We start from the raw sequence: 22,404 nt of genomic DNA on the forward strand, positions 1-22,404 counted from the left end.
TCGTCTGGTCCCGCAAGGCTGCAGGTTTCTGGTCCAGCGGCCCGGGACAAGGCTGCCATTAACTGGAGGGCTGTGCGGAGGGCGCGGGGGACAAAAGAGCCAACACGCTGTCCCTGCCCTCAGACAAGGCCTGAAACAAATGTTACAGAGCCAGGGCAGAATGGAATCATCCGGCCGGTGTCACTGAATACATTTACCTACCTCAGAGTCCTTTCAGACCGATGCTTTGTTTTAGCCGAAGAAGAAAGGAGGCGGTGAATGGAGGGGGTCGGGAAGGGGGGGGGGGCAGTGGGCAATGAGAAATAACACAAGGAGAGAAGGGAGGAGAATCAAACAAGCTCCTGGTTTCCACAGCAACGGCCGCAGCGCTGAAAACACCACAGACTTTGGTTGTGTGTGTGTGGGTGTCTTCCCCCACAAGGATGACGGGAGGTCTTGTTGATTGTTGTGTTTTTGTTTTTCTTTTTTGGCTTTGGCCGCTCCCCTTTCGGCTCCTTTGTCCACTCTTCTCCTGGCTGGACTCTTTTGGTGGCTAATTGGAGAGCTGGAGAGGAGAGCAAACGCCACACAAGACATCTCATAAGCTCCTCCACTCCACTTTTTTGACCAAATCATTGAAAGAGCGCACATCACAAAGTCACATTGCAGATTGGAGTGGCTCACTGTTGTTGTTTTTCCTCGTAAAAATACTTAAGACGTTTGCCTTCTTTGCACAGACAACAGAAAGGACTTGAGAAGAGAGAGTTGAGGAATTAGAATCATACACATGGATGCATTGAAAGTGGGGCAATGTTTGGCTTTCTTGCATCAAACTCAATAAAGGAGAACACAACTCAGTCCCACATTTGTGATAAAAATAAAAGTGAGCATGCCATTCATTAAGATGTTATGATTTCTTTTTTAATGACTAAATAATAAATTCTAAAATGTAGTGTAGTAAATATATCTAGCTGCATAAATTCTGATCAATCAATATTAACCATACAATATTATTTATGAACGCTACTATTATTTTGCACATGCACATTACAGCCATAATGAAATATGCACAATCTATTAATGATTGATTTGTATTATTCTGTGTTGGGTTTATAGATTTACTTGCATTTATTTATTGTAATATTCAAACATGCACATGTTAAAATCCGCGCTGACTACATTTTTCCAATGCATCCAACTATGAATAACTACAGTATAGGATTCAAAATAGATTCATTTTAACATCTATTATATATTTCACATTTACCTATTCCAGACTAATAACTCCAATGAGTGTTTGTCATATGAATGCTCCCCCCCCCCCCCCAATACCAAATGAAATCTCATCTTGTGGCCCAACAAAAAGTAATTAGTGAGTCGTTTTCTCCCATAATCCCTTGAGCTAATCTCCTCCAATCCACTGCCTTTGATTCAGTCATCTTTTCACACATATTCTAATCCATTTTGCTTTGGACTTTTTGTGTAGCTCGCGGTCTGCCCGCTTCTGCACAAAGAGCAGTCACTGAGCTATGACATTAAAAGCTATTGTCGAGTGGCCTTCGGCCGCCAACCCCTAATATGGGCCTGCATTTGCGGAGGAAGTGCTTGTTTTCCATCCCTGTTGTCATGACGATGAACGCACAGATACCGCACACAGCTTCTCGTCATAATGATGATAAGATATATCAATTTGTTCTTCACTTAAAGACAACGTGGATCATCTCTCGGATCATAGAAGCCCTCATAACTGGAAAATCACAATTAATTACGAATTCTTCACTCTTTTGGGATTTATGGGGAAAAGATGGACTCTATTCGGAGCGGCTTTAAAAGCTCTCGTTATCATAAACAAAACAAAAAATGGATGACGCTGGGACGCGTGTGAATTTGAGATCATCCACAGAGCCCCTCTTCACGACCTCGATAGTCGCAAGTGTTCAATACATTATTCATCGCTTTAGTTGTGTCACATTATCTCGTTCTTTGTCACACGTCTGTGCGTGTGTGTATTTCTGTTTGACTGCTTCAGACATCCTCTTGACTGTCTGCCGCCGTCTCACCACTAACAAAGAGATATGTTTGCCATACATTCATCAGGGGCAGTATGTCGAATAAAGCAGAGAGGGGAGGGGGGGATTTTTTTTTTTTTGGTCGCAAGAGACAGACACCTCTTTTAAACGTGCATGACGACTAATTGAGTTTGTCCGTGAAGCGTTCATTCACTGTCAGACCTTTGACAAGAGACGAGGGCCGCGTTCAAGATGAGCCAAGTTCTCCCCTCGTCAATCTTTTTTCCCAAAAAGTCAACAAGCGGGCCAGACGTGCACACACACACACACACGCGCACACCAGAGTGCAGCGCCGAGGGGTCTGGGACATCCCGCAGTCTGCATCCTGTTCCTGTTGAATGGGCCCTTGTGTCACAAAGCACAATTTGGCGACGCTTGCCTGGCTACCTGCGTGGGACCTGAACGCCGCCCAGGACGACTTGTGGCTTCAGCTTTGTGTTTTGTTGGGCCCAGAAGACTCTTCCTCCCTCCTCTCTCTTACTCACTCTCAAGTGGTCTGCAGAGAGTGTCCGGCATGGGAACCTGGCTGGCTGCCCCACAGCTAACACACACCCCTCCATGCACTCACTACACACACACACACAAGCATGCACACACTCACATCCCTACATGACAAGCCTCCTGAATTACCTTATTAGCTGACTGTTTTGGTTGCTCATGGTCACTCCCTCATTTGACACAGTAACATACGGAACAGAGGGTGGCTCGTTTATACACACACACACACAAATACACACACACCATGCTGACAATAGCAGAGCTGAATAAGCAGTGTGCCAGTGAGAGGGCAAGAGGCATGGGAAGAAAGCATTTTTGCCAAAGTCAGGTTTGGCTCCACAAACAAGCATTAACACACCACAGTTTGTTGGTCATTCATTGAGTGGGGTAGAATGAAAATGTTTAATTCTTTGATATTAAATTTAACAAAAATATAATTAACATTTAAGTGAGGTGTCACTGCGATGAGTCACGCCTCATCTTGCCTCTTTGATTATCTACATGTGCACGTGTACGCATTGAGACAACATGCTGGCGGGTAACTACAATCCACCGGAGAGCTCCTGCTCATTACCCAGAGGTCACAGCCCCTGCCTGACCACTTCCTGCTGGACCCCCCCTTCCACAGACGCGAGCACGCTGGGCTGCGGATCACACTTGCTGCTCACTAACAATCCGGCTTCCTGCCCCAGATGGAGGGAAGACACGTCGCGCCGGAGAGCGCTGGCTTCTATCTACTCCTTGCTGTGCTCACTTCCTGCTCTCTCACGCTCTCACTCTCATTCATGACCCTCCTGTCAATTCACAACAAAATACTCCCAGGGACATCTTGTTCCAAACTTCCTCCTTCATATTAAGCAAGCATGACTCATATGGACCTCAATCAGGATTGAATGAGGAACGTTCCACAAGTGGCCCTTGTAAAGTTAACTGGAGGAAACGTGCATATAAGCAAGTTGTGCTATAAATGACTTGACCTAATTATGCTTGTTTGACTTTTTCCGTCATTGCCATAACAAATTAGAGCGCCATTTATTCATTTTGTGTTGCAGTTGTCCTAAAAACTGTCCAATGTCAACATCATCAACACTATGAAGTGTGTTGACAGTTTGAAATTATACTGTAGACAATTCCCACCCGCTTCACACAACCCTTCGGATCGAAAGCATGTGTTAGCCAACAGCGAGCATCCAGTGAGGAGCTTGGCTAAAAAAAAAAAGCAGCCATAGTGAAGAGTGATGTGCTGAATGGAATCCGAGGACATCTTATTGATGCCAGATGGGCTTTGTGAGTGCAAGATTGGCCCCAAGAAAGAAGGCTTGCACAAACATTATTGTTTACCGGCGCACGGCCATTGTTGGAGCGGCGTCCGTCGCTGACGTTGCAGCATCCTGCCAAATTAGAGCGCAGCGGCAGGGGTGTTGCTCTGCCTTTGCTTTCATGGTCGCCGTTGGACTCCGTACGGGCTTTTTTGTGATTGGTCAACAGTCGTTACAATGACCCTCTGGGAGACTGACCCCGTGACTCACCGCTGGAGGCCCAGCCGAGGCCTGAACGAGGTCAGACGAGTAAAGGCCGCTGGGCAGGACGGTCCGGGGTTGTTGACTCGGGGACCTGACCCTGGCCCGCTTCCCTCCTGCGGGGTCAGGTCTGAAGCTCAGAAGACCTTGGTCTCCTGCTGAGACCAGGGGATGAGCAGCTATTCAATGAAGCTGAATCAGGAGCTTTTGTCCGGATCAGCGCTGACCAGCGGGGACCTAACGGGTCAAGCGGGCCAGGATCCCGCTGCTGGCCGCTGAGAGTGAAATCAGACGCTCTCATTAGGGAAGCCATTCTACTCCGGAGAAATGTGTGAAAAGTTCCAATTAGCTGGAATTAGTGGTGGGGACGCCCAATTGATCATATTGATCACACTGCTGCTCTTCAGTCCAATTCCTTATATTCACCAAGGCATGATGGCAGCATACAGCATCAGCCATGCAGCACTAACACCGGAAGAGCGACCAGATGGTCAGTCCTCCTTTAGCCATCAACCAGCTCAACTGTCATTGAGCGTTGACCTCCACCAATGGCACTAGCATAAATTGTGAGATGTGAAACAGTAAAAAATGTAAAAAAAAATAATAACTTCCATGACTTCATGTAACAAATGTATTGGGTTATTTTTCCCAGTCAATTCTGAGGGGAGGGGGGGACATCTGATCTATTGTTGTCATTTCCAATTGTTTGAAATGACAACAAATATCCACCTAGTGGTGAAAAAAAGGGTGCAGAGGTGATGAGGTGATTTGATAAGCCATCAAGACAGGCTATATCTTGTTCCACAAGACGTCCATCTCCCCCCCTCATCCGTCCATCGAGCATTCGGCGCATCCATCTCTCTCTGTCAACAAGCGATGACCAAGCTCAGGGCCGCAGAGGAAGCCCCTGTCAAGATAGGACCCTTATCACAACCCGCTCAACCCCGCCTGTTCCCATCATCCATCAGGCGGCCAGCCACCTGGACGACTGCTGACCCTTCGCTACGTGCCGATTGGACATTGAAGCGGAGAAGACACGCAGGAGTGCAGGAGATGAGACAGATAAGGGGCTTGCTCACATTCTTGGAAATCATACATATTGCATATACCATAAATGAGAGGTCATCAAGGAGGAGCACCTGGCCTCTTCTCAAGAAACATCGAAGCTATTTTTAATTCTGCAGTGATTGCCCAATTTTGCTTGTTACTTTCATTATACCATGCTAGCAAGAACCTTTTTAATTTAGCTATTGCAAGGGGAGAGTGAACTTTTACACTGTTCTACCAACTGTAGTCTGACGAGTTTCCATTGTATCATTTCTGCGGTGTTGTATTATGATGATATTGTATCTCACTCTCCACTCACATCAATGTCAAGCGATGTTGGCCAAGCGGCTCCTCCAAAGCTGGAGCGGAATAGTACAACTTTGCACGATCATACACGTCAGACAGACATGTCTGGATCCTAGTTAGCATTGGCAGATGTCTGCTCTCTATTTTCTGTTTGCGTTTGAGTTACGGAAAGTCCTGATGTATCCTCAGAGACCAGCTCCTCCTCCTCCTCCTCTCGTGTTTGCTTTGTTTGTATTAGCAGTCGGCTGGAGTGAATTAAGGATGAAGAGAGGAGCATCCATCTCCGTCTGGATTTAGCTTCCCGCTCGTGCAAAAATAAGTGGCCAATTAAGTTGGCGGCAACCGTGTGCGCTTGTCCCTATCTGACTGCAGATTAATGACCGGCTAGCGCTTTCCCTCTCCACGCCCATTTATCAGAAGCAGCAACTAGGTCAGATGATGATTAAATGTTCGGACTGCCGGGTCCTCCTGGGGCCCCGGGTCCTAGCATCGCCGTCGGTTCCTGGCTGGATTTAATTGCTGGCCTTTCTCCTGCCGCCGAGAGGAAAGGAAGGCGATTGCATTGGCAGCTCCTATTAGCCCAAGAGTGCTGCGATGTCTCCCATCTTGAAGAGCCCACTTCATTAAAAGATTCCCACTTAAGCACAATTGGACCTTTCTCACTGTCACTGTCAACCACCCAGTACACTTTGACAACCTGCTGTGAACTAGTGCAAGCACCACTCTAAAAGTTAAGCAATGATGATTGGGGTCCAATTAGAAAAGTGAAGGAATTGGAAAATAGAATTAGTCTGCTCGACTTACCGCTGTTACTTGTAATAACGTTTTCTATACTGCTTTTGTCATGTAGGGTTGGTAAAGACTCAGACTCCACCTTGGACTGGTCACTAGTCACTCACAGGGCACATTCACAACATCACTGTGTGAGAACTCAACCCATGTTGATAAATAAATTACCCAGACTTAGCTTTACTTGATACACTGGCCTGATTCGTACCATTCCTAAATTTGTAATGTGAAAGATAGACACAGTAATAAGTGTAAACAGATGTTAACCACTATTAATACTGTACGTGATATGCATGCAACAAAAAGCTTAGCATTACCACGATCGGCCTGCACTGTGTCACTTTGAATGCACGCGCACACACACACACACACACACACACACACACACACACACACACACACACACACACACACACACACACACACTTCACGTCTCCCGGCTCGTTGATCAGTGGGTGCTCTTCTTTAAATGTGATTACTGAGTGCAAGGCAGCAAAAGAGTACTTGATGAAATTAGCCTAGCAAGCACATGTAATAGAATTTATGTGTGTGTGTGTAAGGGGGGTCAGCCACTCTCACATGAGCGTCCATCAAGAGTCTTATTATCAGCTGCTAATTGACTACTGAGTCAACACGGAGAAGTGTGTGCATCTTTAACAGTATTACTCTTAAATACCGACACACGTTCTTCTCTAAGCATTTCTATCAACTTTTCTATACTCACTAGATTTGAACGTAGAGTCAAATCTTCACATAATTAGTCTTTCATAAGATTTTCTCAAGCTGTATTGATCAAGTGGTCAAAATGCCACAATTTTGCAAGCATTAAACTCTGTTTAATACTTATCTCACTTTGACTATATACAGAAATATTTATTTAAACCACCAAAAATAAAAAAAAAAGGGTATCGCCGGCATGTGAAAGGATTCCATCGCCGCCAGTGTGACCCGGCCGGGCCTTTCAGCCGCAAAGCTTTTCAAGCGGCGGCTGGCCGGACAATACGCGACTGGTGTCCGGACTCGGACCGGCCCCTGAGCCGATTATGAAGCACTAACAACACCCCCGCCCCCCCTTACCGGGCCTGCGAGGTCAGCGGCCGTGATGACCTGTGATCTCCCGCCATGTTTGGACACGTCCGTGCACAAAGCCTCTAATTAGAATATGCATGGGAAGGAAGGAGGGCAAGAGGGCTCCGGACTGTTGCAAGCGCTTGCATGTGCGTCTACGTATGATGTTGGCATGGCGACCTGGTCAGTGACTACCGGACCACCGGACCGTCTCCCCCGCATGTGTCCTCTCTTGTCCGAGGTCTCATTGTTAGGAGGCCAGGGGGAGGAATTACACCAGGGATGATCCCGTATTACTGGGCCAGGCCGCCATTCAGGTTGCTCTTAGTTTTGTAGGCCTGCTCTGGTTTTATCCTCCTCTCGGAGTTGCGCCACTGAGCCCAGCTCTTTGATGTCCTCATAGACTGACCGCCATACGGCACAACAAATGCAACACGAATACTTTGTAGCCTTTGAAAACATTTTCCATTGTTAAAATGAACAGAGCAAGAATTTGTTGTCAAATGAACTTGTGGAAGAAGATCCGCCTTTCTGGATTGGCATATATACGGCAATTTTATAATTGATGTTACGATTGTGTTAAATGTGTGCTGAGACCAGGAAAAACAAAAACCCAGCACAACTGTGTTCGATTTACAGTTTCCTACTTTAAATAAAGTTTCCTGATGATCAGAGGCTGCTGTTGTTGAATTGTTACAATGCAGTGTGAAGAGAAATTGGAAATTTGAAACGAAAAAAGAGGAAAATCTCTTGATAGAAAGAGAAATTGTATTATTGAAATGATGCTGTTTATTTAAATGATATAGATGTTAATTTGTACATCATAAAATAAAAATCAATGCTTTATGTGGCCCAACAAAGCAAATAAAGTGAGCTTGCTTCATGTTTCTTGCTCAATATGTTTGTTCTTTCCAGTTTTGTAAAAAACCTATACTAAAATTAATTTTTGCACTCTAGCATTTAATTGCAAGTCTTATTATCTCATGCAAATTTTCAGACGGTGTGTTTTCCCCAAATATAAAAGCAATTACCAAAAGACGAGCATGACGACAGGTGGCAACCTTATGACTTGGCCTGTTTTATAAGGCTATAAGTCTATTTTTTTTTTCTTAACATTTTCAAATTGAGTTCTATAAGTTAAAGGTCAAATTAATGGTTGAAATATTTTGAAATCATCAGTTTACTTTTTATACTAATACCTGGCAATTGAACAGGGGTGTGCAGACTTTTCATATACATAGTATAACTCATGACTGCATAGGTCTGGTCTAATAATAATAATGAAAAATCATAACTTATTATTTCCATAGTGGGCCCTACATCATCCAGCTGTTGGGACTTTAAACGGCGACCTGCAACTAACCTCTAAAGCAGCGTGTGCGCGCGTGCGTGCAATGCCTTCGGAGCAGCCAGCCGTCCGTACTGTTTTTATTGCTCACGTCATACACAGCCAGAGGGTGTGTGTGAATGCGTGCATGTGTGTCAGGAATGGCCGGGGGTCCCGCTCTGCGTGTACTCATTCAGCGAAGAGGTCGTGTGTCAGGGGTCAAAGGGTCTGCGCGGAGAGCATGAGGTGGCTGGAGGTGCTGGCGAGGTGGGGGTGGGGCGTGATGCGAGTGTGTGAGTATGTTATAGAGGGAGCAGTGGTGCACATAGCCTGAGGTAGATAGGCTATCTTAATTAGTCTCTGGAGAGTTTAAGGGGCGGTGTGTTCTGGGAGTTTTTGAAGGCAACCCACTGTTACTTTTAGGCGATGTATATATTGTGATCCGGTTACAGTACAACTTTGAAATCCCCTGAGAAATACATTCCCCGGGACACCTGAGTGCAATTCAATCAATAAGAGTTCTCAATATAAAATTGGTTTTGAAAAAGTGATTTGTCATTTTTACAATTGTAAGTATGCATGCTTTGTTTAAGGTTGATTGATATCTGATCTTCGAATAGTCTGTTGAATGTGGCTTTTATATAATGCTATTTTACATCCTCATTTACTAGTCATAAGTTGTAAAGTTTGTATGGTGGTAACTTATACAACCTAAGTTTAATATAGTTGTTTTACTTCAACTGTGCATCTTCTGTGAGCCATGAGTTTAAAGAAGAATTGAATGAGTTCAATTCAAAAAGTGAAACTCTTGTAGAACAGACCCAATTCCGACCTGATTTTGACACTGAAAATCATTTGTGTGTGTGTGTGTGTGTGTGTGCGTGCGTGTGTGTGTGTGTGTGTGTGTGTGTGTGTGTATATTGCGGCACTGTTTGCTGAGAGACAGTCGGGAGGCTGAGCACATTATCCACCTATTAGAGTTCTGACATTATTTACCTCACTCCTCTCTGAGGGATCGCCTGATGAAAGGCCGCCAAGTGCTTGTGTGTGTGTTTGACTCGTGTCTGGAGAGACGACAACTACAGTCACTCATTGTTGGCAGAGCAAACATTGCTGAGCATCCGACAGCACACAATGCAGCACTCGAAGAACCAACGCTGACAAACAATTAGCTGACCAAGGTGTAAATATTTTGTCACACTTCATTTGAAAACATGCAGTTTGATACAATTTCAAACTGATTATTATTTTTTTTTTGCCGGCACCAATGCGACAAACTGGAGGTGTTGTTACTTTGTACGCATTTGCTCAATATAACAGAGTAGGCAGGTTTGATGATATGTGGTCGCCATGACAACATCAGCAACACCACACAAATTATTATCAGTGGTTATTTGTGAGAAAATTGTTAACGGATTTCTGTTTGAAACAATAAATTATACGAGTATTATGCGCAGTGACCACCGGCAGTTTATATGCAGTTATTATTTGATTTTTGAACAATTTGAAGAATATTGAAGAAGAAGCTTACCATTCCCCACAATACAAACATTCTTGTGTCTATTGTGGTTTGATCAGCTGTCAAGTTGCTCTCTAAGGTGACCAGTAAACATTTCTGATGGACTAGCTGTTCCAATGTTTGCCAGTGCAGAGAGGAGACGTGTGGAGGTCAAAGAAGGTCAGCAGAGCAAAGCGGTGACCTTTCATCTCCTGCACCAGCGACCTGCAGGTGAATAAACACCCACGCACGCACGTTCGCACACACGCATGCAGGAACAGAGCAAGAGAGCGAGACATGTTACATTAGTGTTTTTATACATGACATTAGTGTTTGTTTCTGATAAAATAGGACAAAATATTATGTGTGTATTGCAAAGTATGCCAAGTGGACCTAAATTGACACACATTCTGCATTTTTTTGAAAAAAATGACAGTTTCCAGGTGTCTTAATCACGCATCTGTGACAAGGTTTTACTTTCCTTCTCTTCTTAGATCTCCTGTTTTGAGGCAAATAAGCCACTGCCGTCCCACTTTGACAGCAGAATGACAATCCAGGCCCAAAAGGTGTGAGCCTCTTTTAATATGTGCATCCAACAACACTGCAGCTCTGCTTAGCTCTTGGTTTTGAACTGGCCCAAATTAGAATTGCTCCCTCACAGACACACACAGGCAGATCCTAAAAGATTTAAATGGTTGTGTAATTTCACACCATGGATGTAGAGCCACTGGCTTATCCCAAAATTTGGGATGATTTAAGAATAGTCATTTTTGTTGGTTTGCTAAAAGAAGATGGACAAGGAGCAGTGATATGTTAAATAGCCACAAATGAGCTCATTTGCCTAAATGGTCCTCATAATCCTATTTGGAAGCGTCATTTGCATCAAGGTCATGTGAAAAAACATTGAAGAATATGCATGACAGAATTCTTGGCGCCACTTTCCATGTAACGTGGCAATTCCCTCGTCTTAATGTAAAGGGACACACAGCATGTTAAATTTGAACAATGGTGGGAAAACTGGCAAATAAGCCTGTTTAGCCATTTAGTTGGCAGAACCCGTGTCAAACAGGCCTGTTTGGGAATGGAAATCGAATTAAAACCACCTAAGCTTGGTGGAAATAAGATTTCCTGAAGAGACCAAAAAAAAAAAAGACTCGCTGACTCAGCCAATGGTGTTTGTCGTGCGATGCCGCCAACATGGTGGCGCGTGTTTACTTTTGGTTTTAACGCCCGCTAAGACACTATTGACGGCCAGTCAAGTAACCTCACCAGACCGTTTTTGCTTGGACACTTAGGCGATAAAAGGTGGTCCTCGGCAGCCCCCCTCCGATGACAAGTGACCGATCTAAGGATACAATGTCAACCTGGCAACGCAGCCTGGATCTATCTGGCAACCGGGATCAGTGTTTACCTAAAGGCTCAGGCGGCTCAGGCAGCTCAGGCAACTCAGGCCACACCTCACCTGCCGCCCTCACGGGTTACCATGAATGGCCACATAATCCCCTTTAATAATCCATGCAAACCCACACAAGTTTCTCGGCCCCCCCCTTACACTCGATTAAGAAACACTTTGTGTCGCCATCACTTTTTCCATGGCAACTTTGCATAAAGAGAGTTCCCACCCACCCCATTTTTACAGACACAAGTCCCTTTTCAACGCTTCTCTTCCTGCATTACATCACTCAATCACTGTTTAACTGACCGCTTGGTGACACAAGCTCCATTTAGGATATCTTGACACATCTTTAGATGGGTACTTTTGAACAGATTATCTTTATAATAAACGGACAAGCTGCAGTCTTGTTGGTTTTACCAAAACGGCACAACAAATTGAAACATTTATAAAAACAACTGAAAAATGTGTTACATGTACACAAAATAAATTGAAATGAGCTCAAATTCTTCCTAAAATACAATAAGATGGATTTTTATTCATTTAAACCTATTACTTAAGAGTTATATGTACATTTATATTTTATCTGCAGGTATCTAGTAACTTCTTTTACATTCAATGACATTTTCCAAAACCTTTTCAGTGACTAATATTTTGATTTGTCATTCAAATTAATTATTTAACTTTTCCCGCCACTTTAATCTTGATGTTTTTAATGAATTCATGACAATTGTATAAAAATGTACACAAGTGTATTTTTAATCAAGTATTTTAATTGTACTTTATTACCATGTTTTAATATCTTTTTGTTGTAATTTATTTTTTAATGGCCTATTGCTAAATATCTTCTTGCTATAATGTGTATGAAACAAAAATGCATTCCATATCATTGGAAGCCCAGTCTAGTTTACAAGTATTTTTTTTTCTGTTTATCTGTGCCCAAATTAGGAGATTACAACAAACTGAGATGAGCACAAAAAATGCAGACAGCACATCAGGGGGATGTTTCACCATTTAACAAAGGACTGATTCATTTGTGACGTCTCGTGCGGGGAGACGCTGAGGTCATCTTGCAAATTCTTGAATGAATGAGATCACGCAGTCATCGTCTAATTACGCGCAAACACACACGCACACGCGCATATATTAACGCATACTGGACCACCTAAGAATTCACACTTCCATCAACTTGAAACTTTAAATCTGCTCATAATTTATTGCGTTCTCACACACACACACACACACACACACACACACACAAAACACACATATGTTCTCGTGTGTGTGTGTGTGTGTGTGTGTGTGTGTGTGTGTGTGTGTGTGTGTGTGTGTGTGTGTGTGTGTGTGTGTGTGTGTGTGTGTGTGTTAGGGGCGTGACAAACAAAGGTCAATAACCTCTATGACTTGGCTAAAATCCCCACGGGCCCAATTCAACGGAATGGACCCCACAGCGCAATGGGAAGAAGGCAAGGACATAATGAACACAAAGGGCAATTGTGACACGGCGCTGCAAAAGAATGAGGCCTCGGGGACAGTAGGCGTTTTGTCGGCTGGAGACGAGAAGCCAGATCTGGACTCGAGGCTCAGATAAGATTCACCAGGCAGGTGACTGTTTACGTTAACATCCTTTTTGTGGATGGAACGGCGCTGACTGAAGTGCTGACAAGTGACTTGGTGGGCTCTACATAGCAATGACTCACTTGACTTCCTGTACAGTGTAGACAATAAGTGCTTGCCGATGTTATTCTAATCTCACTGAAAACTAAACACAACATTGCTACTTGAAAAGCATCTACGTGAGCAATGAGACAACCAAAATCTAAAATCCTCGTACCTAAAACAGGGTTAGGCAAGTTAAATGCAGGAAGGTACCACAATTTCCACAAATTTTTTACATTTAACCAAGTTTTGGGTCATTTTATATTCACTTATCGGTCTGTTTCATATTAAAACCACAAAATCTTTGGTTTGACCTCTGTCCAAAGGATTTGCCAATGTTAATATTGAACAGGTTTAAAAATGACCATTGTCAGCCTCAACCAATTTCGAGATAAAAGAAAAAATACATCATAAAACAAGTGGAGCGATGCCATTAGGCTAATCATTGGTTAACCACATTGACGAGGGTTGATACGCTTGCCAAAACTTCTCGTCCATCCGGCGAGCTCAATTAAGATCTCCATAAGAGAGGAGGACAACAAAGCCCGTTTGGCCAACAAAAGGGCAAACATTGCTGCTAACGTTCAAAATCAAATCCTCACTATTTATTGCTTTCCTTCCCAAGACCTACCCTCACTTTTCATCAAACACTGACCACTGCCACGCCCACTGCCACAAGACAAAATGTGTCCATGTGGTAATGTGAGGGACTTGGGGAAAAAAAAAAAAAAAAATGAACAAGACGGGCTCTTTTTATTGGGAAGAAAGACTAGAAATGATGCTTTGTGCACATCCGCCTCTGTGGCACATTTGACAGGTCTGGCCAGGCAGCTTTTGTGTGTATAGCATAAAGGGGATTGAGGGAGAAACACAAACTCAACTAGTATGCCGTTGTAGCGCTGGCTATTAGTCAACGTGACGGCCTTTGCAGATGCTAATGGCGTCTAGTGTGTCCCGGTATGCCTCCCTGCCATCAGAACGTGGCCATGTGATAGCACAAAGGCATGCTGACGGAGGTTTGACTTTCAACCCCACACCCTGCTTTCTTTTCACAGCTGCTACATAGTCATTAGGCACTTTTCCTTCTGAACAACAACACGCAGCAAGTAAATTGCCACACCGAGAGAAAAAGCATGTTGATGAGAGCTGTCCAAAGCCTCAGGTCACAACAGTTTTTGCCCCGCCCCCTTCGGTGGGGAAAAAAAAACAACTCAGGTGTCTGATCTGCCCGTCATTCAAGCCCTATTGAAATTTATTTGATATCCGAAAGTTATATGAAACAAATTCGAAACTCGTAAGTCAAGATACTTTTGCTGAAAGACTCCGCATTCTTACAAATGTACGACAATTAAAGAGGATTTTAAAAAATGTAACACGAGGCATATCTGCAACATGAATCATTATCTCATCATCATTCACCATTAAAGTTCAGCCACTGACGTCAAACTGACTCATTGCATAAAAACAAATGACCCTTTATTCATATCCTCAGAAAAACAATCAATTGTTTATGGGAAATCATGGGTTGGCCTAACCTGTCCAGTAAGAACTAAATCAATTTGGTTTGTAGGATGCTTGTAAGTGGAGAAAGTCTTCAAACAGTAGTCCAAAACTGTCAGTGTGATTTTCCCTCCAGGTAAAGATTCCGTCACATCCACACCAAAACAGCAGATGGTCTATGCTGACAGAAACAGTCAAACCTTAAAGGCAGCCCTCCATTCACATCATATGATGATGAAGATGTCCATGTGCAGTCTTTCCCGTTGAGGGACAGCCACATCAAAGCGTGTGGTGATATGTAACCGGCGGGCACATTGCTAATGGTCAAAAGGAGATAGCATAACAACAACATTTCACATGAAAGAGAAAAGAGGGAGATTACGGGAAGAACCGTCACTTCCCCTTATGATCGCACTTCTATTGTCCAGACAACACATCGGACGAGCGAGCCCTTCACTCTCATGTACTGTCGCACGAGATGAGCGAGCGGTGTAAAGCGCTCTTAATCGCTGATTAAACAAAGTCCAACTGAGGCTGGCAAGGCGGCCTGCAGATTTGGGCCTGACTGACTCCACGTCACCCTCGGCTAATCTGTCTTGATCTGCCTCGAGCACAAACTCAAACAAGTGGGCTTGATGAGTAAACTGGCGCTGGCTGCTCCATACTGGTCATTTGGCTAAACGGGAAGCTCCGTCGATTGTTTTCCTGCAAGAACGCTCCATGACAACAAAAAGATGGAACAGTCCACTGCAGAAAGATAAATCATTGTGGTTTGAAGCTCAAGGCGACAGTGTCCTAAGTGTCCATTTCAGGTCAAGACAAAGGTGACAAGTATGCACGTGCTCTGCAGTGAAACCAAATCTCACCACGGCTTGTGCGTAGCACCTTTGATGCAGCGCGGCTGCTCAAGTATCTCTTTCCTAACAGATGAAAAGCACACGCTTGTTAGGAGATATGCGAGCACCCTGAAACAGAAGCACAGATGTGGAGTGCTAAATAACAAGACCTGAAAATTGAATCGCAAGCAAATAAATACGTTTGACTGGGGAAAGACACTCATTTAATCAGATCTATTTTTTTCCTGTCTTTTATCGTTTTGGTTGTGTCCGATGTTGATCTTGTCTATCTGTTTATTTATGGACTATTTAACTGCTGGCAACTGAATTTCCCCCCTAGGGATCAATAAAGTTATCCATCTATCCATCCATCAATCCATCCATCCATCCATCCATCAACAGAATTGTAAAATACTTTTTTAAAGCATTTTTCAACTTGTGTTTTACAGATGAACGAATGAACACCGTCAAAAAGATCTCTGTTTAATGTCAACGTAGACTTTGCTGGAGAATCATAAACACGAAAGCTACATACACGAACGACAGCTGTGTTCCTCCATTATTGTTTTGGCTGTGATGTGGCTGCTTCAATTGAACACAAATGCATTCCCACCATTTACAAATCTGTCATTTCGAGGAAGATCCAAAACAGCTTGTCATCAGCAGCATTACAAACATATAAACACTCCCTTTCTTCCTCTCACGATAGTCAGTTGGAAGAAAACTCAAAATCCCAACCTTTAATTTTCTGTTAACACATTCCAACAAGGTGGCAGAGCATTCGAGGGAGATTACGACACCTAATGGAGGCATTAAGGAAGACTGTGTGGGGGCACGCTGATATGTCAAAAGAGCAGGTGTGGGCTAGAATGAAACATGATCTGAGCTCCGGCACGACGGCGCACGGGCCTCCACAGGCTCGGCTCAAGTGCGACCGAGAGTGATCCGAGTGGGGCGGCGGGACGACATAACTCAATCCGAGCCAATCAGAGCAGGATTACCAACATCTGTCCACATGGATGAAAAGGACTTTAGGAGGTGTAAGGGAAGTAGGCCGCCGACTGTGGGACCATCAAAACACAGGAAAGCCCCCAGCTCGGGCTTCAAAGCTTAACTTGTTCTGATGTGGCTGACGATGTCACACAGACTCATTGAGCTGCTTAACCCGGGGGAAAAAAAAAAATTGTTTATTACAAGTTGACCAGATAAGGTAATGGCTTGGAAAAAATGCCTCAAATACTTCTTGTCAGCGGAAGAGATGATCTATCTACAAGGAGCCTGTTGCATAATTGTCCAGGCCGGACAAGTTAAATTTCACGACAGAAATACGACATGACTTTAAAGTCAGTTGGTAAGGCGGCAAAACACAGCAGACGCATCGATCGAAAACTCCATTCAGATTCCTGTTTACTTAAGAGATGAGCCCCAAAACATAGTCATTCAAGCGCTGGTCCCTTTATCTCGTCATGAATATTCCCATAATCCTCTGGCTTCTATCCCGGAGGCCCCCTTCTTTTAAGATGCTGGGAGTTATGTGGGCTACTGCGGGTGGAGGGATTCTCGTCCATTGACAAAAAGAGAGGGAGGGAGGCCCAATCCCTTCTTTCAAGAACTTCTCGCCGCTTGATCCTCACATGAAATGATATCTCGTTCACTCTTACTTTGTAGGGTCTTGCTAAGCCTGAGCGTAGCAGAAAGAGAGCGGCACCAGAAAGCTGTTAATTGACCTGTAATTACCCCGGCCAAGGTTTTCCGATTTGGGTTTGTCAGTTTATCCCCGTGTATTAATCGACATTTCAAATGTTTTGGTTCAATCGTGTTTCCGTGAAACTTAAAGGATGAGAAATTTGTCAAATCTTTCTAACTGGAGGTCAAATTGAGGGAATAGTAAAGAAAAGAATGTTTTCGACAGTAGGTCAGGTGCCAAGGTTGAGGCTTCGAAATACTGACAACAGCAGCAGCAGTATCTCACAGTAAGGTCGCTTGAGACCAGAGATGAAATTCAAGACGCGGCTTGTCATCGCACACACGTAAACTTTACATCATCTGAATGCCAAGGTCACGGTGTAGCTGAGGACCTGGAACAGTTGAACATTCTGCTCTTTCCATCTTTTGTAAGACAATCTCTTAATGTAACAAACAGAAAGCTCCCGTTTTCCTCCACATGAGGCTTGATTTGTTACTAAATGTGGATTGTCACCGTGTAAAAAGCAAGTCAAGAGCAAAAATGAGCAGTGATGATAGACTGAACACCATGTCAGTGACAGAGTCATGAATCAGCCCTCCTACCTGCACGGCTTATCTAGAAAACAGATTGTTGGGGAAAAGAGTGGCCGAAGATGAGGAGGGACATGTCTGAAGAGGTTAAAGCTCCAGGTCAGCCACAGAGCAAAGAGAGATAAAACTACAAAATGTTGATGAGAGGGCGGGGGGCCCTGTGATACATTTTTGGAATTGATCTTTTTTTTATTTGATTTTTTTATAAGGTAAATGTAAAGCTGATCATAAATTCCTCCTATACACGTGTAAGGAAAATAAATTAAGTTTACCATTTATCATTTTAAAGCATAGCATTGTTGATAATCATAAATCAAAACAGGTCATTTCTCTTGACTTTAGAAAAGCAAAAATAATGCTGAGGAGTTATGATATTCCAACTCTCCATCTCCTCCTATTTTATTTTCAAAAATGTGAATCTTTGAAAGTGAGCACACATGAATCAGGGACATGGTAAATGACATATTTTTAGTTTGGATTCATAAAATAAGTGGTGCAGCAAATCATAAAAATGCAAACAAATGACATTTAAATATCCCCTTTTGAATAAACAAACATCTGAAATTTCATTTGATGGACTAACAAAATAAATAGAGTGCAAAATGTCTTCTTGATGAGCCACCCATATAAAAAATCTATCTATCTTTGTGCCAGAGACAGAACTGCTGCGACATGTCATCTAGAAGAAGCTGCACGTGCACACAGCAGCTCAAGATGATGCGTCATCCTTTCGAGCTGAGGACAACAGATGAGCACTTCTCTTTGAGGCTTTCTTAATCACTCTGGAGGTAGCTGCTCCAAGCAGGAGATAAAAGGAAAAGCAGAGAAGGCATTCCAGTGTGCAAGCCCAGACAACCAGAGCATTACTAGACAACCAGAGCATAACTAGACTCCTCCTCTTCCCCATTAAATGAGGAGAAAGACTGTAAGTGCATGCATCAGATTTTTTTTTTCTTCCCATTCACATTAAAAATAACACATACCTGATGCGTTATATTGATAAAAGACAAGGAATGCTCCACATACACAGTCCCAAATTTCACAACAAGCAACGAAACAATAGATAAACAACATAACTATTAAACATTTATATATTTAACTGGTCTTGATCTTTTTTTTTTTTGTCACTGATTAAAATGAGAACCTCCTGCACTGGTGGAGCTATGCCACATCCAAGTAGTGTCACTTGAACATTCATTACTTATATACTGTACAATACTGCTCATACTCAGTATTGAATAGACAATTTAAAAAAATAAACACATTTAAAAGGAAAAAAAAAAAAAGGTGAAGAATGCCAAACTTGCTCCAAATAGTCTCCAAGACTGATGAAGTATGTCTACACCTGTACATTTTCTAAAGCATCTCACACTTCATTAGCAAGTGATCATTCTGGCAACGTGCCGGTGTCCTGCACTTTTTTTTTCCAGTGCGCTCCAAACAAATGATGTTTTTTGATGAGGTGCAGCTAAGCAGCCAAGTGACATCCCAGTGGGTCTCCAAAGAGGCCTGTGCTTGCACGTTAGAGGCTGGGCCTGGCTCCAACAGAGGCGAGGTGCCATACAGCTGGTCTGGCACACGCTCACTAGCACGCATGCACGCCCTCGTGCACTGTAGTTTGAACCGCTGATTAGCACTGCTTTCACGCTCTCACTCACTAATGCACACACCTGACCTCTATTTGGAACCCGATACTTTCTGCAAGTAGGGGCAAATAGAGCTTAACAGACTACAGACTGCCCCTAGGAGTAGATTTCTGCCTTTGTTAAGTGTTTATTCTTCTGACTCCTTTCTTTTCCTCTTATTTCCCCTCTTGTGCTCATGGTCAGGTGGAGGGAGGTGCAGCCTGTTTTTTTACAGGGAATAAGAGACAAGAGGTCAACTGGACAGATTTTGACCAAGAGCTACAGACAGAGGGAAGTACGATAGGCAGTGTTAATCCGAGCATCACAGTTTAGGTCTGACCTAATTGGAAAAATAAATGTTATTTTATTCCTGTCAATATATTAGGGAAAGGAGGTCACACATTTGTAAGTGTTATAAATGCAATTGAATAAGATGGGTACAACACTTGAATGGAAACATTCTGTTTTGTACATCTTTAGAATGTATATTTCCTGAGTAAAAAAAAAAAAGAGAAAGTGAAATGAATCTGCCTTCACAGTATTGTAAGTAATATTTTAACATTTAAGTATAAAGTGAAGCCTAACTAGTCAACAGTGTGTACTCATACTTATCTTTGATTGACAACCAGAGACATGGAAAAGTTTGGGCAGTGACAGGAAAGGATGCCATATTGAAACCAGATTGACATAACATCACTATAAAACTTGACTGACAATTTCCAGAATGTTTCCTGTGTCAGGCATATTTTCCAGCATCTTTTGGACTTTCTGGCAAACAATGAGCTGACATGAGAGGGAGGTCTGGGATGAGTGGGACATCCTATGGCCACACAACCAGGCAGTCTGACTGACATGTAGCGTATACGAAAGCAAAGGCAGCAAGCGAGTAGACATTCAATGACTCATTTTTGCTTGCATTATTTCAGTATTATCATGAGTGGTAAGGTTTTGTCATTATCCTACCAATAGATCACAAAATGGTCAATTTCTGGATCTTTGGTCATTACACTTTTCCTATTTGCCATCAGCCATTAACCTTTCTATGTTGACAAAAAAAAGAATACTTACTGATAATACAACATACTTATTTTCCCAGAGTTAAATTCCAAACTTTTTGACTCTATGAGTTTGATTATTTTCCACATTTTCCCCAATGCAAATACGAATATAATTTTTTTTTTAGCTGATACCCTTTTGCTGCTTTTGACCAATTTGCAACTATAGCCAAACCATAAACATGGCTACAAACCTGCTAATGTACTTAAAAGAATAGTAGTCAAATGTTTCCGCAGACTTTTGCAGTTTGCTCCAAGAAACCATTGTGCTTTGGACCATGTCGGTGAACCAGTCCATCCGCCTTACGTGGTCCAGACTGGACTAATGGAGCCCACATATGCACACACACACAGTACGTACATCCTCAGCAGAACAAGTGTCAGACAGCTAATGACCCAGAAATGCCATTCAGCCATTACAAAGATGAAGAGTTTTTATAGCTAGGATGCAAAAACAGACAATTTAAGTGGCAGATAGCAGTTTTCGGGGAATACATATACAAACAACCCGCCATTGTCAAGTTTTCCTTGTTTTTTTATTCCCTGTAAAGAAGTATGCATGGGAGTGCGCTATGGTTCAAACCTGTACAACACATGAGATTCCGACTACATTCCCACATCTGTTGCTGAGTAGGATTTGGTTTTGGGAATTGAGAATGTCAAGTCTGTTTGACAAAGTTTGGGCTTTACTTAAGAGGCGAGGCGGGTCTTGACATTCCCAAGAGTGTGCAAGTTTTAAGGGGAGAGAAACCCTTGTTTTGTTGGTGGTTCTACCTGTAAATGTGTGTTTGGCCTTCAAGCTTCACCAGCTGGTTGAAAGAGCTGTTCACTAACATAACACCGGATCCATGTGTATTTAGACAAACTATAAATTTTGCATCCTGCTTTTCAAGGATATGGGCACAGAGGCTTGACAGTACAAAGGATCTCATAAAAAAAATTATATATCTCATAAAGGCCTTTCTGTTTAATTTGCTTGACCAGGACAGGTTAAGTCCTGGTCAAGCAAATTAAACAGAAAGACAGGCCTTGGCCAACTGTAGCAATTATTTCTTATTAGGATGCCAGGATACCAATTTTAAGAGAAGCATAAACAATGACAAGTTATTTCACAGATTAAATAAATGCTTGCTTTTTAGGGTTTATTCATTTATGTCAGAATACGTTCATGAGTTGCTTTCTTGGCCACTGCTGCCACCTACTGAGTATTTTTTCCACAATCAGAATTGGCTTTATTACCATTTTGATAACGCTTACGTTTTGCAATAATAGACCCTGCAAAAAAAAATTGCATTCATTTTCTATACTGCCTTTATATATAACATACTCATTCACATCTACAAATAATTTTGTCTTCCATTAAACTAACAAGCAGGTTTTTGAAATGTGATTGGAAGCTTGGAGATAACCCATGGACCAGTCCATCCATAATTCACGCAGGAAGGTCAGAACTCAGATTCAAACCTGCTCTTTCCATAGGGGATGCCATGTTCTTAGACCAGCAGTGAAAATCAAGGTTTGTTGTGTCGCACTCAAGCTTGTCTGGGCTCGCCCTCTGATGGACGCAAACCACAAGAACATTGTAAGAACATTACAAATGGCAGCTGACATAGTTGACCTTGTTTTCAGTTGGCCAAAATACATTGACAGTCTGTTTACCAGGCTGTCCATGGCCCTCTCGTTCCACTTGTGCCTCTTGATGCTCTCGTCCTTCACGGCCTCCTTAAGCTTGTCAAAAATGTCATCCTGGTCTTTGCCTTTGTATTCAGCCATGAAGCCAGCAAATTCCTCCCACGGTGTCTCCCAAGCAACCTCAAAACAAGACCAGCGTTGTCAATCAAAGCAGTAAACAGGAAGTTACTCGTGATTAGGTAGATTGCTTAAAAGACTTATTGGTCGGCTGAGGAGGACGCATACTTCACATTGCTTCTTGTCCGGCGATGGTCATAAGGACTTTG

General features: G+C 43.0%; 1 protein-coding gene across 1 annotated transcript; it reads right to left on the bottom strand.

Moving 5' to 3' along the window:
- Positions 1–294: 294 nt before the first annotated feature.
- Positions 295–22,273, bottom strand: LOC147046957 (dynamin-like GTPase OPA1, mitochondrial). Its single transcript, XM_085928696.1, has 5 exons — positions 22,106–22,273; positions 21,911–22,001; positions 10,135–10,326; positions 9,600–9,667; positions 295–544 (listed from the first exon to the last, which is right to left on the bottom strand). Exons 1-3 carry the CDS (start codon positions 22,217–22,219, stop codon positions 10,307–10,309), a joined length of 225 nt encoding a protein of 74 aa, XP_085784822.1. The 5' UTR covers positions 22,220–22,273; the 3' UTR covers positions 295–544; positions 9,600–9,667; positions 10,135–10,306.
- Between the last annotated feature and the right edge of the window lie 131 nt (positions 22,274–22,404).

Source organism: Syngnathus leptorhynchus, chromosome 13 (assembly GCF_054491065.1).
Source record: "Syngnathus leptorhynchus isolate UIUO chromosome 13, UIUO_Slep, whole genome shotgun sequence".
Classification (NCBI taxonomy): Eukaryota; Metazoa; Chordata; class Actinopteri; order Syngnathiformes; family Syngnathidae; genus Syngnathus; species Syngnathus leptorhynchus.